The following is a 15958-nucleotide window of genomic DNA, read 5'->3' as shown; positions in this document are numbered from 1 at the left end:
GGAGCCTGCTTGGCAGTTAGTCACATTCAGTAAGTCTTCACAAACACTATTTTGTTGGAGGTTGGTAGTTTATCTCCATTTTAAGTAAAGTAATCTTGCTGAAGAATTTTATTTAAAAGTCATACTACTGTTTTAAGCAGTAACGTGTTTGATGAAGAGCTTGTATCTCGGGTGAGAGGAGATATGCTCTCCTGTTGTATATCGTCTGCTGCCAATGGATACTGCGTGATGATTCCTACTTTTTTTTGGTAGGTGAACGTCGAATTCGAGTGCACACACTTTGCTTGCCTGTAGTAAATTCACTGACTGATGTGTATGCAGGAGCTGATGTACAAGCAGTTGTATGCCTCTTAGCAAACATGGGTGAGTACAGGTCAGAAAGATTAAAATATCTTTTCTCCTGTTCTCTTTAAACAAAGTCGTGAATGAAGCCTGGCTATTCCTTTTCCTGTTGGTTTTCCTTTGCTTGAAAAAGAAAGGAGCAAGATGAGAGTACTTCTGATATTCTCCTCTATGCGTTAGTTTCCTGTTATTGCTGGGTTGAGGAACCTTGCTGATCTCCTACTTGCTGGTCATCAGTTGCTATTTCAGTGGCAGAATGATCTCTGCCATGGAATGTGCATGGCTCGGTAGGATTCTAGTGTATGGCAAATAAATCAGAAAAAAATAAACGGTACTTCCATATGTTCTTGTAAATGTGCATTCAGTCCAGCAGGTGGCTTACTCCAACCAAAAGATTTGTAGCCCTTTCTCAGCAGAGAAAAGTGAAGTTCAAGTTGCCCTATCCATTGTGCCATTGAAGTGATGGGAGAAAATGCATCTGTATACCACAGATTAAACATATTATTAGAACTCCTCAAGAACGGGAATGAGAAAGTACAGATCAGCGTGGTGCTTTTTTTTTTTTTTTTTTTTTTTCCTTTGAGCATCATAAAAGGGATCTTTTCTCTATGGAAAATGGAGCAAATGAATTAAACTCGACTAACTTCTTTTATCCTTCTATCCAACAGCTGTGGATCGCTCAGTTTCATCTAGTCTTCCAGATGCAAGAGATGCCTTAGTTAATGCTGTGGTAGACTCTTTGTCAGCATATATGTCAACTGCCTCAAACCTGCAGCAGTCTATGCTGATAGCTCCAAATTCCCTCAAGTTGTTTCCACTCTATGTTTTGGCTCTTCTCAAACAGGTGTGTGTAAGTTAGAGCTATTGATGTTTGATTCATGGTTCAGTTTGAGTAATTTTTCACCTAGATCAAGCAGTGTCTGTCTTATGCTATAATTATCCAAAACTGTATATATAGTTTAATTATATATGTATATGTTTAATTGAACTTGAAGGATCAAAACAAAAATTAGCTTATTTAAATTATTAGTGCTGAAACAGGTTTTTGTTTTACTTGAATTTGTAGTTTTTAATAGATATATATATATTTTTTACTATGTGTGTATATATAGTATATAAAAAATACATAGTAATTCTTAGGTTCTTGACAACTAATTAATGGTGCCCAAAGGGATTCTCGTAAGCCATTTACTAGTAATTCATTTTATTTTATGAAGAAGAAAACCAATAGTTTTCAGTGCATATTCTTTGTACTTTCACGTACTAAGAAGGAAAATTAGTTACTGAGGAAGAAGGGAATATTTTAAAGTTATTGTAAAATTAGTTACTGTTTTTTAAGAAATATCTTCATTCTTTCTTAAAGAACTCATTACTTGCATATAATGAGAGCTTACCATACACAGGCTTTTATGTTCGATAAATGTCTTAGCTTTAAGAGTGTTGTTTGATAGTTGAATGTTCTTTCTTATTACAAACAAAGTTTTCCGTAAGTTCAGTTGTAAATCTTACTGAAATCATTTTTTCTTTGATGTAGCGATGACTTTAGTGACTAATATACTGATTAGGTCTTTTTAACCATTACGTCAGTTAGAATGGGGAAAAAATGACCATTTGATATCAGGAGAATCCGTGTAAAAGACAGATTAGAAGTAATAGGGGATGTGGAAATAGTTCAGTGCAGTTTTAGAGTTATCTCCATTAACAATAATAAAAAAGCCTGAAATAAAGGAAAACTGCAACTGGAAGAAAAAAAATGACTGGCATGCATAGCTTCGGTAGAGAAGTGAATTTGCATTTTGATTATAGGAATATTGTTCTCCTTTCAGTCAGGTGCTTTCTCCGTCGTGTTGTTTCTCACAGCAGTAGTTTACCAGTTGTTCCTAAAAAGAGCTGAAATGTTAATAGTAAGGAGAGTTATAAAATGAAAGTTATCCTATGATTACCTACTTTCTGCTACAAAATGTGGAAGTGTATTTCCATCCTGGAGCTTTTCCTTAGCATTTTATTTTTAGTAATATAAAATCAGATTTAATCTTATCCTTGCAAGTATCATTTTTGAACCCTACTGGGTTCTTACCTTCCTGTGGTCATTGTGTCAGTGAGTAAGTCAGTAAGGCTTGTCAGGAATGAAAATGAGAAATGCCAACCGTGTACAAATGTTACATGAAATAGAGGCATTTTTAAAAATCCTTCTTTTTCATCTATAAGAAGGGATAAGTGACTAATTTTGTAATTATATTCTATTCAAGTTGCATTTGAAGGAATTTTCTAGCGTAGTGCTAGTATTTCATTTTAAAAATAGATTTTTTTAACGTCTGAGACAGGTGTGCTTGACTCTACCAGAATTTAGGAAATAGGCTGTTTAGGTGTGACATAAAACACGGGAATTATTTGAGTAACAATGTTTTTTTGCTTTTTTTTTTTTTTCCACAGAAAGCTTTTAGAACAGGCACTAGTACGCGCTTAGATGATCGTGTTTATGCAATGTGCCAGATAAAGAGTCAGCCTCTTGTTCACATGATGAAAATGATACATCCCAACCTGTACAGAATAGACAAGTTGATTGAAGAGGTAACGTATGAAGCCTAACTTGTAACATTTTCAAGCTGTAATGGAGCGTCTTTTAAGCTTTAATGTGTTACAGTAATTTGTAAACGAGGCATTTTTCACATGCGTGCTGAAGAGAACTTCTGTTTTTCTTCATCTTGTTTCAGTGACTACAATAATTCCACAGTTTTCAATCATATAAAGAAAGCAGAGATTCTATGCTTTAGATGCATATCCGGTGTGTTTCAGTTGTAGAGTTGTCTGGGGAGAAATGGATGAAATATAATGAGTACAGAATATTTGATCTTGTGTGCTGAAACCAGATCAAGATGACTGGTGTAACCAGCTTTCAGTCGTTTCTGTGATGTGGATGAAGTCTAGACTATCAAGATCAGGCCGATTAAATATTCTAAGAAAACTAGTTCTTAATTGTGTGCTTTTTACAGAGGTGGTCTGGAAAATGAATTTAGTGGTAAGAAGTAAGATGAGATTTTACTTACAAGCAAAGGCAGCTGTAACTGAAAGTAAGTTAGTTGTGTTTTTAATAGTTTTCGTGAGCTGATCAGTCATGCTTAGTTACAGCCCTTACACTAGCTTTGCAAAAAAAAAAAAAAAACTTGACATGTAAGTGTTCATTTTTAAGTATCATACAAACTTATATAGGCAATTGAGTACTTGCTCTGGCAGTTAATATTGTTCAGCACAACCTGTAAGCTATTTACCTTGTCAAAATGTCTTTTAAATTATTCCATAAATTCACAGTATTCTTCAGCAGTATTGACTTGTCAGGCTTTTCAGATTTTTATTTTTTGTTCCCCCTATTTAAGAAGTGAACTTCAAGTAGCCCTATCGAGATCGTTTCAGCACAAGTGCCATTAACAACACTGCGTTTCAGAGTCTGAGTGCTGTAGAAAAGCAAAACAAAGAAAACCAACAGCAGCAATCTTTTGGGGAGATTCAATTTTATTTGCAAAGGATTTCAGATAAGTCGCTTCCAGTGGAACAATAAAGCATAGGGTCTGTTTAAATGTTAGTTAAGCCTCATGTTAAATTACGTAAAGGAGTGTTAATCTGCTGTTTAATATTGGCTCACTTTGAAATATTTATGTGAATTGCTGCTCTTAAATCTCTTTCTGTAGAAAATTGTAAGCTTTAAAAAAAATTGCAAATTTTTCTTTTAATACTCAATTCTTGGACTATTAAGCATAGTATGGAACTTCTACAAGTGAACTGCAGTAGCTTAATTTTCATGTTTGCATATAAATCCTGATTTCTTTTGTATTATAATATGGAATTTTTATTTATTAATTTATTTGTTTGTTTGTGGTCTTGTTCTGTGTGGGGATGTGTTTAGCCTCCAGAATGTGTTGCTCCTTATTCACTAACTGTTTCACAGATTTCTTCATAGCTATTTAGCTTTATCCCATTTTAATCTGAAATATGGCTGGATGTTGTTTTGGCTCGTTGGTTTTTTTCAGCATTGCTATGGCTTAATGAACTTATCATCTAAAAAAAAAAAGAATAATATAAAGCAAGCTTTGGTTAAATGACAAGTTAGAATTTGTTGATACAAGTGTGATCATATAGATGTAATGTAGCATTTTTTACATGAGAATGCTCAAAATGTTGCTGGAGATTACCTGTGCTTTTTCCTCTTTTGGCACATCTGGTTAAGACAAAAATAATGATGTACGAATTTTTTTTATATTACTGTGTTACTGCCTGTTGTTTTCTTTACAGAGTACAATACATGTGAATGACAGAGTTGTTCCTCAGCCTCCTCTTCAGAAGTTATCTGCAGAGAAGTTGACAAGAGAAGGAGCTTTCCTAATGGATTGTGGTTCAGTAAGTTACTAGTTTTATATATTCAAGATGCATTCCGAATTGTTGAAAGCAGTCAGTTTTCAACAATAGTTCCAGTGTAAGGCTTTCATAGTTTGGTCTCTGGAACATCTATAATACAGATTGTATATTTAGTTGCAAAATGTTCCTTTTTTCACACTAAATAAATTGGCCAAGAACCATAGCTGGGACCTTACAAGAGTTCGTATCGACTCTTTTTTCTGACAATAACGGATTTCCATTTCCAAAAGTTTCTTTTAATGGATATTAAACTGCACGGGCTAAAGTCTGTCTAACAAAGCACTTAGCCATCGAGGGAGGTGCTTTCTCAGTTATGCACAACTCTAAGTGATTTTATGGTATGTGGCTCACATGAGGTAAGAGTTGCAAGAACAGGGGAGTTGTAGGACTTGATTAAAACCTGTAAATACAGTTGAAGTTAATCTTAGGAATTACCCAAAAAACGCTTACTGGTACAAAACGTGCTACTCTTGTAATGCAATAAAATATTACACTGCTCTAATGGCACTGTAGAAGGAAAGCACTTGAGGGTTCGGGAGCTAAGTGTGAATGTCAGACTAGTTGCTCTCTCCTTAGGTCAGCAGTAATTGTTTCAGTGTGTTTTGATACATGCTGCTTTGTGTAACTTGGTGAGAGTGGAAGTCCGTGTGCGGAATTGGATCCGGTGTGCGACTTCAGTAAGATCTAGGTTTTCTATTTTATGAGGTAAAATGCATTCACTGTACCAACATAGACACATCCTGCATCTTTGCTCTTTCCTTATTTGCATTTTAACTTTATTTTTTTTACTTTTTTTACTTTTAATGATCTTACTCCAAATGGTACCAATTATTCCTAAGGTAGGGTTGAATTAATGAATATAGAAGTGGAGTGTAGCTGGTGACACAAGCTCTCAGGTGATAAATTTGCATGAATAGTGTTTCCTGGTAATATTGTAATTACGTTACTACCTGTCTCCTTGTCTAAAATGTAGGTACTAACCTTTATTTAAACTGATTCTGATATCTTACAGAATTTTTATATTTGGATTGGAAAGAACTGTGATAACAACTTCATAAAAGATGTCCTCGGATATCCAAACTATGCGTCAATACCCCAGAGAATGGTAAGCATTTACTGATCTGTCCTGCTTAGTGCTTACATTTGGAATCTGTATTTAATCTAGTTTTTGTGCACTGTCAGTTTTTAATCATGCAATTGAGAATAAGATTTTTTTTTTTTTATAACTCGTGTCTCACTTCTTGACAACTCCCTAGGATGCAGAACTTGTCAAAAGCTTTTAAGGAAAGAATGTACATGTGTTCACTGAATGACAAAAATTATTCATTAACATTACTGCTTTTGGGACTTCTGTGGGATTATTTGTTTTTTTTAATGCATGTGGGCTTACAAAAATAGTGTGGAATTTTGCAGATAACTTTTCTTAGACCTTTTTTAAAATATTCGAGTAAAGTTCTGAATGGAATTGTTGCATTTGTGATTTCTAAAAGCTAAATCTAAATGTGTTTTTGTGGAAGCGCATAGGAAGAAATTTGCTGCTCATAGAGCTTGAATAGCATGAAGGGAAAGAGCAAATGAAATTGGAAGTTATGAGAACAGGTCAGAAAGATCGGTGAGCTTTAAGACTGCTATAAAATTGAATGCTTGTTAAGGGTTTTCTATTTTGTTCATATTAGCAACTTAAAATTGTTTCCTTGTATTATAACTGGTGGTAGAATTAGTTGACGTTTTCAGGAAACAAAATGAGAGGATGGTTAAGAAAGTATCAGGTGGTTAGATAGCATTTATTTTAATGAAAAACGAGAGAAAAAAACTAACACACGAGTGTTCATCTTTGCTTTTAAGCTATATCCTTTACTCATTTAATGCAAAGGCAGCAGCAGAACTGTTTTTAAATGTGTGGATTTTTTTCACCATATTAGTCATTTAACATTGTATCAGAGCAGGAGGCAGTGTATTTATCTCAGTGAATGACTCAAGCAAGCTGATGTTTTGTTTGGTTTTAGCCCATTCCCAATCAAATAGTCAGCTGTCATCTTTGCTTATGATTCAGATTTTGTTTCTCTGTGTTTTATTTCACCTCTCAGTAGTGCAAAAGGCAATTCAGAGGAACTTGGTCGACAGGGGAAGAAAGCAGGGAAAATGTGCAAGCAGAATTTTAAAAGGATTATTTCCTAAATGAGCTCGCTTTCTAAAATCTTTGGCACTTCAAAGGCAACTTAGGTTAAAAGTGTGTTATGTTCTGTATAACAGATAAATACCAAAATTCTGTACTTCAGCTGAAGAGAAAATACGGCTACGTAGTACACAGTAATTTTGTAATAGAAATGGTGGCTATTTTGTCATTGGGTCACGTTGTGAATTTCAGGATCTGTTTATGAAGATAATTTTGATAATAAAAGGTAACTTATTTCAATTTCTTTCAACCAGACGCAGCTTCCCGAGATAGATGCACTTTCTTCAGAAAGGACACGATCTTTCATATCCTGGCTTAGAGACAACAGACCTTTAAGTCCTGTTCTTCAAGTAATAAAGTAAGTATCTCATTTAGATATTGAGTAATTATTGGCGGGTTGCATTTGCAACTTGTTGTTGACACTGATAAAAAGTTGGAGTATCTAGGTCAGAAGAAATTAAGTACTGTCCCCTCTCCAGAGGATATGATGTTGTTGTCTAAAACCCCTTCACAATGGAAATCTGTAAGTTCTGGTTTTAATCTGTGTCGAGTTTTAGTGTAATATTTTCAGAGCTCATTGCCATCAACATAACTTGCAACTTGGAAAAACTAATTCATTTTTATGCTTCCGTTCTGATATTGCTATGAGACACTTGAAATATCGCCTGCTTTTCTCTCACGTTATCTGTTAAAAAGATCACAGAATTATAGGGGTTAAGGGGCCTCTAGAGATCGAGCCCAACCCCCTAAGACGCTGCTGCTTGACTGTATATTGCAGAATTGAGATCACTTCCCTAAGAGTTGTTTTTTAACTTTGGGTTATTTCTTCTGTAGTGCATTTAAGCTGAGTTTGAAATTCAAACGAAGAGTTAGAAATGCAGTAGAACTTACGTCCCTATGTAAATTTACGGTAGATTTCAGTTTGCTCAATGTTAGGATTAAAAGACCTCCTTCTGTTCTTTCAGGGATGAAAATCCTGCTAAAACAGATTTTTTTCAGCACTTAATTGAAGATCGGACAGAAGCAGCTTTCTCTTATTACGAATTCTTACTGCATATTCAACAGCAGATTTGTAAGTGAACAAAAAATAGACCAGAAAAAAAGAACCCAGCTCCAGGTAGCATTGGCCGAGAGAAGCGTACGGGAAGCGGCAGAAGTGGGTGTTTGTTCTTCACGATATGTAGTAACCAGGACTGTTCTGGAAACTTTACAGCTGAAGTAGAAGTGTACGTTTCCAGAGGAATTTTCCAGATATACTTCACTGTAAAAGTGCTAGGAGCAATGGAGCTGTTTCACTAGTAATCTTTGAATTGGTTTATACACGTTTCCAGTAGTGCAGCGGTATGGTGCTCTGTTTATTGCAAGCTGGTGAATTTATGTAGCTATGTGGGATATTTCCTAACGAAATGTACAATTAAGTAAAGCCTTTTTTCTTACATTTGTTATGGTAGCCCTTCAAAATTCGAATTCTCAACCAAGATGTCAAAGGGCAGTGCTGTATGTTGGTTGTTTATATGAATTTCTTTTTAAAAGGAATGATTCGTATTTACTAGAGACTTCAGCAAATTCCCTGCGAAAGTTGTAGAATTTCACTAAAGTAAAATAATTGTAGAAATGAAATATATAATGTACATAAGTGTTACATTTGTAAAGAAAATGTAAAAATGTAACTAAAAAAAGACTTAGTTTAGTGTATGGAATTGTTGAGTGTTCAATGATGAATTGTTTCGGTCTCAAGTTGACTATTAAAACATGCTTAAAAAAAGTCCGTGTAGAAAGAACACAACTTCTTGTTCCGTTTAATTTTTAGGCGAATTTATTTCAGATCGGCTTAATAATTAAAAATATTTTGCTTTATCGTGTCTTTTTTATATCTCTGCAAATATCACGTTTTTGCAACTGAACTCTAACTGAACGACATGCTGTGGAGAACATGCTTACCGCTTTTTTTTCACAGACATCCAAAACCATGGAATGGTTTTAAACTGAGGCAGGGGCGGTTTGGGTTAGATATGAGGAGGAAGTTTTTCACACGGGAGTGGTGACACACTGGAACATGTCGCCCAAGGAGGTTGTGGTTCCCCGACCCCTGGAGGCATTCAAGGCCAGGCTGGATGTGGCTCTGGGCAGCCTGGTCTGGTGGCTGGTGACCCTGCACACAGCAGAGGGTTGAAACTTGATGATCTTTGAGATCCTTCTCAACCCAGGCCATTCTATGGTTTTCTAACCTGGAAGGGAGGAACAAACGTTGCATAATCTGAAATGAGCTATCAATACAATGGCTAAAGTTGCTGAAACTCTCCCTGTGTGTTAACCTAAAGACATATCTGTTAACCTTATTTATTTTTTGTAAACTGCTGTAGTCTCAGTTCAGGCTTCTGTAATTTATTTTGTCTGCAATTAGAGTAAACATAGGTAGTCACCCAGTCTGACCTGATGCAATTATTTCTGCTGTGATATAGAGAGGAAAAAACAAGGGAGGAGGAGAATAAATGAACTTGCAACAATGAAAGTGTAGGTATTAAAATGACTTTAAATTGCCAAATGACATAACTGTTTCATCTTTCTGAAGCTGTCTTCTTGTTAATGTTTTATCATAACTTAATGGTGGAGTTTCAGATAGATTTAGCCCAGATTTTTAAGTTTTGATTCAAAGTTAGGATGGTGTGGTTTTCTTTTGGGTTGGTTTTGTTTGTTTTTTTTCTTCTGAGGTATAATAGAAATAATTCACAAAGCATAGTCAATCGTGCGTAGTAGTTGGAACTTTTTTGTTTGATTAAGGAGATGTGACTAAAATGAAATAAGTATCCCAAGGTAATTGGTATGATTGCATTTTATTTTAAAGTGGTCTTTTAAACGATTAACATGTTGCGTAACTACCGTATCCCCTGGAAACAGACCTTGAGTAGTCAAGAGAAAAAATGTACTAGCTATGGTTTGCAAATGCTTTAAAAGCTACACTACTTAAGCTGTTCAAGTGTTATTCTGCATGTTAGCACCAACTCACTGTTTGGAGGAAATATAATTTGTGTGCTGTCTTTAAATGTGTTTAAGTTGCCCAAAGATCACTTGACAAAAAAATTCTGTTTAGTAAATGATCACGTAATAAATGTCTGTGGTAATGGTGAATGTTGTTTCTAAGTCAGACCACAAGGATTTCAGTACCAACATGCTTCTTCGTAGACGACTTTGCAGTAATGAAGGCTATTTGCTGAAGAGTGGAGCATTTCAAATATCACTTGTAATTGCAAAGAGGCTAAGAACATCTTTAGGTTGAAATACCTCATGATGTCTGCTTTTCATTCGTATATGTAGTCACTTCTGTGGAATCACAAGGTAAAGGTCCAGCTGGAAGAGAGTAATGTAAAGGCAGGCTATTGGACCCATGCCATTCTGAGGCAATTAACATGCTTGTTACATGAAAGTTGATGGCCTGTAGATATAATTTCAAGTAGTGAAATGCATTACTGCAGCTGTTCAGCTCTTAGATGCCGAGGTCAAGCAAAGCATCAGATTATGTTCACCTCACTTGTTCAAACACTGACTATTCTATGTTTTTTTCCCCTTTATTTTAAATTTTTGGGTGGTTCTATGTGCTTGCGTGTCGCTGGCTCCTCTGTCACCGTCATGGGGATGGGAAGAGTTTTGCTGCAGTTCTGGAAGGAAATGTGGGAGCACTCATGGAAGGCTCGGGAGGGCAGAGCTTGGCACCGGTCGCACTCACTCTTGGTGTGCTCTGGTGCCACATTCTCCAGCTCACTTTCATGCCGTGAGCTGTGATGGAGATCACGTACCATGGAGATGCTCAGGTGTTACTGTGATGGTGAGCACATGTGTAGGTGTAGTTGTATGCTGTGCTTTTGAGCAATAAAGAAGCTACCTCGGGGGTAAATCAGTCACTCTGAAATGTGTTGTTTTTGCTGTAATTTTTCTGTGAGGGAGCAAATTGCTATCGTCAAGAGCAGGATCCTCACCCGCCCCTTTTCCAGCTCAGCAGCCGGATGAAATCCTCAACTTCTTTGATGGCTCTGATTAGCCGTTATGCTTTCTGTATAATATTTATAGAAATCACTCGTAATTTTATCGAGTTCCCTTTTTAGGTACATGAGTTGATTTTTATAGCATAACTTTTTCTTTCTGAGAAGCACGGACACAGTTCTTCAGGCTGAGCGAAGCGCGTTTTGTTTTTTGGGCAGGCCTTATTATTGCTGCACAGAATTTTGTTCCCAGAAGGATGTGATTTGCTTTGGTAGAGTCACAGATTTGTAATGCTACAGTTATTTGGTGCGTGCTGAAAATTTGGGGCTGCCAGCTATTTTGCTTCCTCCTGGCTAGCGTGTGTTAACTACGTGCTCAGAGAAATGCTCTGCTTCCACTGCTCTTGGTGAGGAAGAGTTCCTGTTACTGTATCATTACAGAGAACAGATGTGTCAGCACAATCAAGTGGATAATTGCCATTTTTTATTGGCTGTTGACAAACAGTCTGAGTCATAAAACACTACAAGGAATGACTTTTTTATTATTTTTTAAACACAGTCAAGTTCGATACCAGTTTGACACTGCAGAGAAACTCAGATGGATTTGCGTTGTGCAGCCATTCACCTACATGAGATTTCCAATTTAGTTCATGCTGTGGATATCTGTACCAGGCTGCCTGCAGGCCCCAGGGTTTTCAGCTGCTGTTGAAAACAAAGCCTGAGTTATGAATTGCTTGTAGCTTTGTAAAACCAGGTTCCCTTATAGTTGCACAGGCCCCTTTACCAAAACTCTTTTTGTGCTGCGTGGAGTTGCTGGTATGGCGACAGCATCTCCTGCGAGGGGCAGGACCCGTCACGAGAGAGTAAGGAGAGAACTGCAAGACTGTTTTTTACGAAGCAGGAGTTCTGTTTAACATCATTAATTCAGCATGTGTCATACTTTTACGTGTGGGATTCTCTTAATTGTACATCCAGTCAATCACAGTTGCATGTAAGCTACAAGATGGGTTTGCAAGCGTGCCTGTGAGAAGTGCTACAGATTTGTTTTCCTTCCATGTTAGGAAATGGTGTATGCTTGTTGCTGAGGAAAGGATTCTTCCTACTTGCAAACTGCAGCCAGCTGGGGAGCCACTGGCTTTGGTTACCTGCAGAAAGCAAGGCAGTGAGTAGTTTTGGTTTTGTTGTTCCCAGTGTCACCTCTGTCTGCCAGAAATGCTTCTTTTAGTGTTCTCAGCTGACAAACTGTTGGCTATCGCACTCTTCAATCTGTCCCTAACTTTGTCTCGCCCTTCCTGTGAATTACTTCTAGATACTCGTGTTTTCTCCTACGTTGTCATAACCCTTTTAGTGTTACTCATTTCCAGTCTGTCCTTTGTTTTTAAGCAGTGTGGGAATCATCAATCTAGATGCATTGAATAGCCACAGGAGAACTTAAAATAGGTTTTTTCTTTTTTTCCTTGCTCTGTTGTATCCTTTTGTCCCCTCCCAAGATAGTCCAGCAAACTAGCAACTCTAGGACATCACAGGCAGCTACGTAAGAAGCAGGTTATCATTGTCTTGTGCGGTTGAGTATTCCGCTTAAACGCGCTTTGTCCCTGCTGTGTATTTGCAGCCTAAATGGATCCCGTGGAAATGGAGGTATAATTGAAGCTGAGAGCTTTCCACTTCTTTTCCTTCTCTTTCTATAACATAAGTTTGCTTGATGATCCAAACCTTGTTTTCCAATTCAGAAACCTTGTGCTTTAACTGGAGCATCTCACCAGCATCACACGCTGTTCCTTCCAGCACTTTGGGCAAGGCTTTTTTCTGTACCTGTGAAAAGACTGACCTTACAGAATATCTGCGAAATTGCTCTGCAAATGCCTCAGGAGCGCTGAAGATTTACTACAAATCACTGCCAGAGTGCTAATACTTAGAGCTGTTTACAAACGTAGCGCGTGTGTTAGCATTAGTCTCTTCTCATTATGCTTTTCTTTTCTTTTTTTTTCTTCTTTCTTTATGTTCTTTTTATGTATTAAAATCTCTTGTGGCACTGGAGAGAAAGCAAGCAGTATGCATGTTCTCAGCACCCTCTGCCCGAAGGGAAAGGAGCTAAAGGAGAGTTAATGTAATTGTTAGAGCCAGAGTCGATTGCTCCAGCATCTTTTCCACCGTGGCAACATACTTGCAAGTTAGTAGCAAAGATAATTTCTCATGGATTGCTGGCTGCCAGAAGGCTTACTGCAATCAGCTGGGAAGGCAGTAAGCTCTTCCGAGCCTGGAGGTGTTTCACAGCCTTGTAATACAGCGTTCATTATGAGATGCCTCTGTTAGGAGCATCTAACACCAGCTCTGGCTCTAGGTTAACTCCCTTCTACTTTCCAGTAAGATGAAAGGGAGAGACAGGCTCTCTCCTAAGCTAAATGTCCTAAGCCAGGGCAGTGAGCCCAATGAACAGTTAAGGCCTTTGTTCTCTGAGCTGAAAAGGGAAAGCTAGGAAGATGACAGCTCTCAGTCCTGCCAGTTACTTGCTGTGACCTTTTCCGTCCTCGTCTGGCTCGCACATCCCGGATCATCTCAGCACTGCACCTGGAAGTGCAGACATTGCCATCTGCAGAGTGCTTTGTGTCTGCCATACTGAGCGCTGCTTCCTGTGGTGTGGGAAGATTGACGTGCTCTATAAATGTGCTGCTGTGCATCGCTTGTAACTGATTGAGTATATGAGTAATTTGTGGTACTTTTGCTGTGAGGATAGATGGCTCACAGGGAAGGGAACAAGGACGTGAAATCCAGGATTCCCAAGGGTTGGGAAACTGAGGATTATGACTCTGAAGGTCGAGTTTGTGTCTGGTAAGTAATTCCCTCCTATTAGAGTGGCTTTATCTGCTATAACACAATAGCTGAAGAAGAGAATAGAAAACAAAAGTGAGCATTGATTGGCCACTTGCCTGCTTAAGATTTTATCTCTTCTTTTTGGTCCATGAATTCATGAACCAAAATTCCAATTCATGCATGCCTGGCTGGCTGGGGTGAGCAGTCTCATGCTCTGCGCAGCTATATCAAGCGTCAGCTGGCAGTGCGTGGTAAACAGCGTGCCAGCTGGTGGTGCACAACCTTCTGCTGCTGTGGAGGGAACGTGTAGTGCTCCCTTCAATGAGGAAAGAAACATTTCACTGTGAAAAGAGGGAACTCGTGCTTTTAGAAGCTGCACACATCACTGTAAGCAGCCGGTGGCTAATTCTGTCTGAGAGGGGATTTTAATTAGTCACAGATTTCCTCCCATATGAAAGGGAGAACTCTTTATTTCCCGTGAATGAAAGCCACCACAGATCACCATACACTGGGTACTTCAGGAAAGCGCGCTATGTCCAGTGAGAGGCACATGTGGTCCATGGGCAAAGGCAGAAGGCTTTACCTATGAGAAGGACTCAAAGGGCACCCCAACACAGAATTAAAGACAATCAACTTACTGCTGCCAGGCTACAAGAAGCAGTACGAAGTTCCAGGAGGAAGAGGAATTTCGGAGGCCATCAACTGCATTGCGCCTATGCCCTCCAACCCGTTTGCTAGACCCTTGGGAATGGGTGGCCAACCCCAGGAGAATGGCAGCATTTCAGCTGGCACGTGGTTGTTATCTTCGTATACTCCTCTGTATCTTCCGCTGCAGCTCACGATGAACTGCAGTTGCTTCCAAAGAGGAGCCCAGAAATGATTAATGGAAAACATTCTGCCTGCCTTCATTCTGCATTTGCTCCTTTCCTATTGTATTGCCACTAGCTGGCCTTGTCTACGCAGCTCTGCCGAGTTTCAACTCCCACCAGTAGCATTTTCCTTTTCCCTTCACGGTCTGTGCATTTTATGCTTTAAAACACGAATGCCTCCCAAGAAATGGTGTGCTTCCACATTGAAGTTATACTGTAGCATTTAGTTGTGGTTCATATTCATCGTGGAAATTAGATTTTTAAGATGCTGATTTTCCTCAGGACCAAGCTTTTCCAGACACTTTCTCACTATGTCAAACAGATTAAATTATTCACAGATTAAATTATTGACAGATTAAATTTCACAGATTAAATTATTTAGTCTGACTAAATATCGTTGCTTCAGGTACCTACCGCTTTCAGAGGCTGCATAAACGCTGAAAGAACTGTTATGCACTTCTAAAAATTTATTTATTGCAGTCCACGTGCAACACGACAGCAACTTTGCAGAATACTTCCCATTTTTCATTAAGCTGCCAACTGGTTTGGAAGGCTTGGCTCTTTGTTATTAACGCATGGAGAAGTGTTTTCATGCACCTGGGTGCCCAAGCACTTCATACAGACCTCACGTCACCCGAAATCCATGAACACTGCCTGCACGTGGTACAAGATGCTGAGGAGAGCTGAGGACCAAGGTTCTTTTCTTACAAGCTTATCTCCTTTGAGTGCTGCAGAGCAGTATGAAGACATATGCTTACTGCTTTTTAAAGATATTGCTGCTTAAAATGGCAGTAAAGTGGCCTCTTCCTGGATAACGCCAATGAAAGTCTTTACATCATTTTATTTTATTTTTTTAATAAAAACAGCCTGTTTTACTATCTTTTACCTCTTTTAACTAACAGCCACTTTTACTCCTCACCTCTTTTAATACTGGTGAAACTGGGAAAAGACATTTCTATTGAGAAGAAATGCATAGACTCATCACAGAATAGCTTGGGCTGGAAGAGACACCAAGGATCATCAAGTTCCACCTTCCCGTGCCGCAGGCAGGGCCACCAACCTCCAAATCTGATACTAGACCAGATTGCCCAGGGCCCCATCCGACATGGCCTTGAAGATCTCCAGAGATGGGGCATCCGCAGCACCCTGTTCCAGCACCTCGCTACTCTCTTCGTGAACAATTTTCCCGTGACCTGATGTAAGCTTTTCCTCCTTGAGCTTAACACAATTCCCCCTTGTCCCTTCTCTACTGAAATTAAAAGTGGATTCCTCTCCTGTTTATAATCCCCTTTTAAACGAGGTCACCCCATAGCTTTCTTATCTTCATGCTGAACAAGCCCAGCTCCCTCAGCCTGTCTTTGTAGGGGAGGTGC

General features: G+C 38.5%; 1 protein-coding gene across 2 annotated transcripts in view; it reads left to right on the top strand.

The window, feature by feature from the left end:
* Positions 1–8785, top strand: part of LOC122191466 (protein transport protein Sec24B-like) — a 40935-nt gene extending 32150 nt beyond the window's left edge. For both annotated transcript variants that reach the window (XM_042891737.1, XM_042891736.1), the window contains 7 exons: positions 253–363; positions 1011–1186; positions 2776–2913; positions 4630–4734; positions 5765–5857; positions 7183–7286; positions 7894–8785. In XM_042891737.1, coding sequence (XP_042747671.1) covers positions 253–363; positions 1011–1186; positions 2776–2913; positions 4630–4734; positions 5765–5857; positions 7183–7286; positions 7894–8008 — 842 coding nt within the window. In that variant the 3' untranslated portion in view covers positions 8009–8785. The remainder of the gene's footprint in view (positions 1–252; positions 364–1010; positions 1187–2775; positions 2914–4629; positions 4735–5764; positions 5858–7182; positions 7287–7893) is intronic.
* Positions 8786–15958: the final 7173 nt, after the last annotated feature.

The sequence above is a fragment of the Lagopus leucura genome, unplaced genomic scaffold (assembly GCF_019238085.1).
Source record: "Lagopus leucura isolate 7727_CA_CO unplaced genomic scaffold, USGS_WTPT01 63739-0_obj-0_obj, whole genome shotgun sequence".
NCBI lineage: Eukaryota > Metazoa > Chordata > Aves > Galliformes > Phasianidae > Lagopus > Lagopus leucura.
This window is presented reverse-complemented; position numbering and strand designations above follow the sequence as displayed.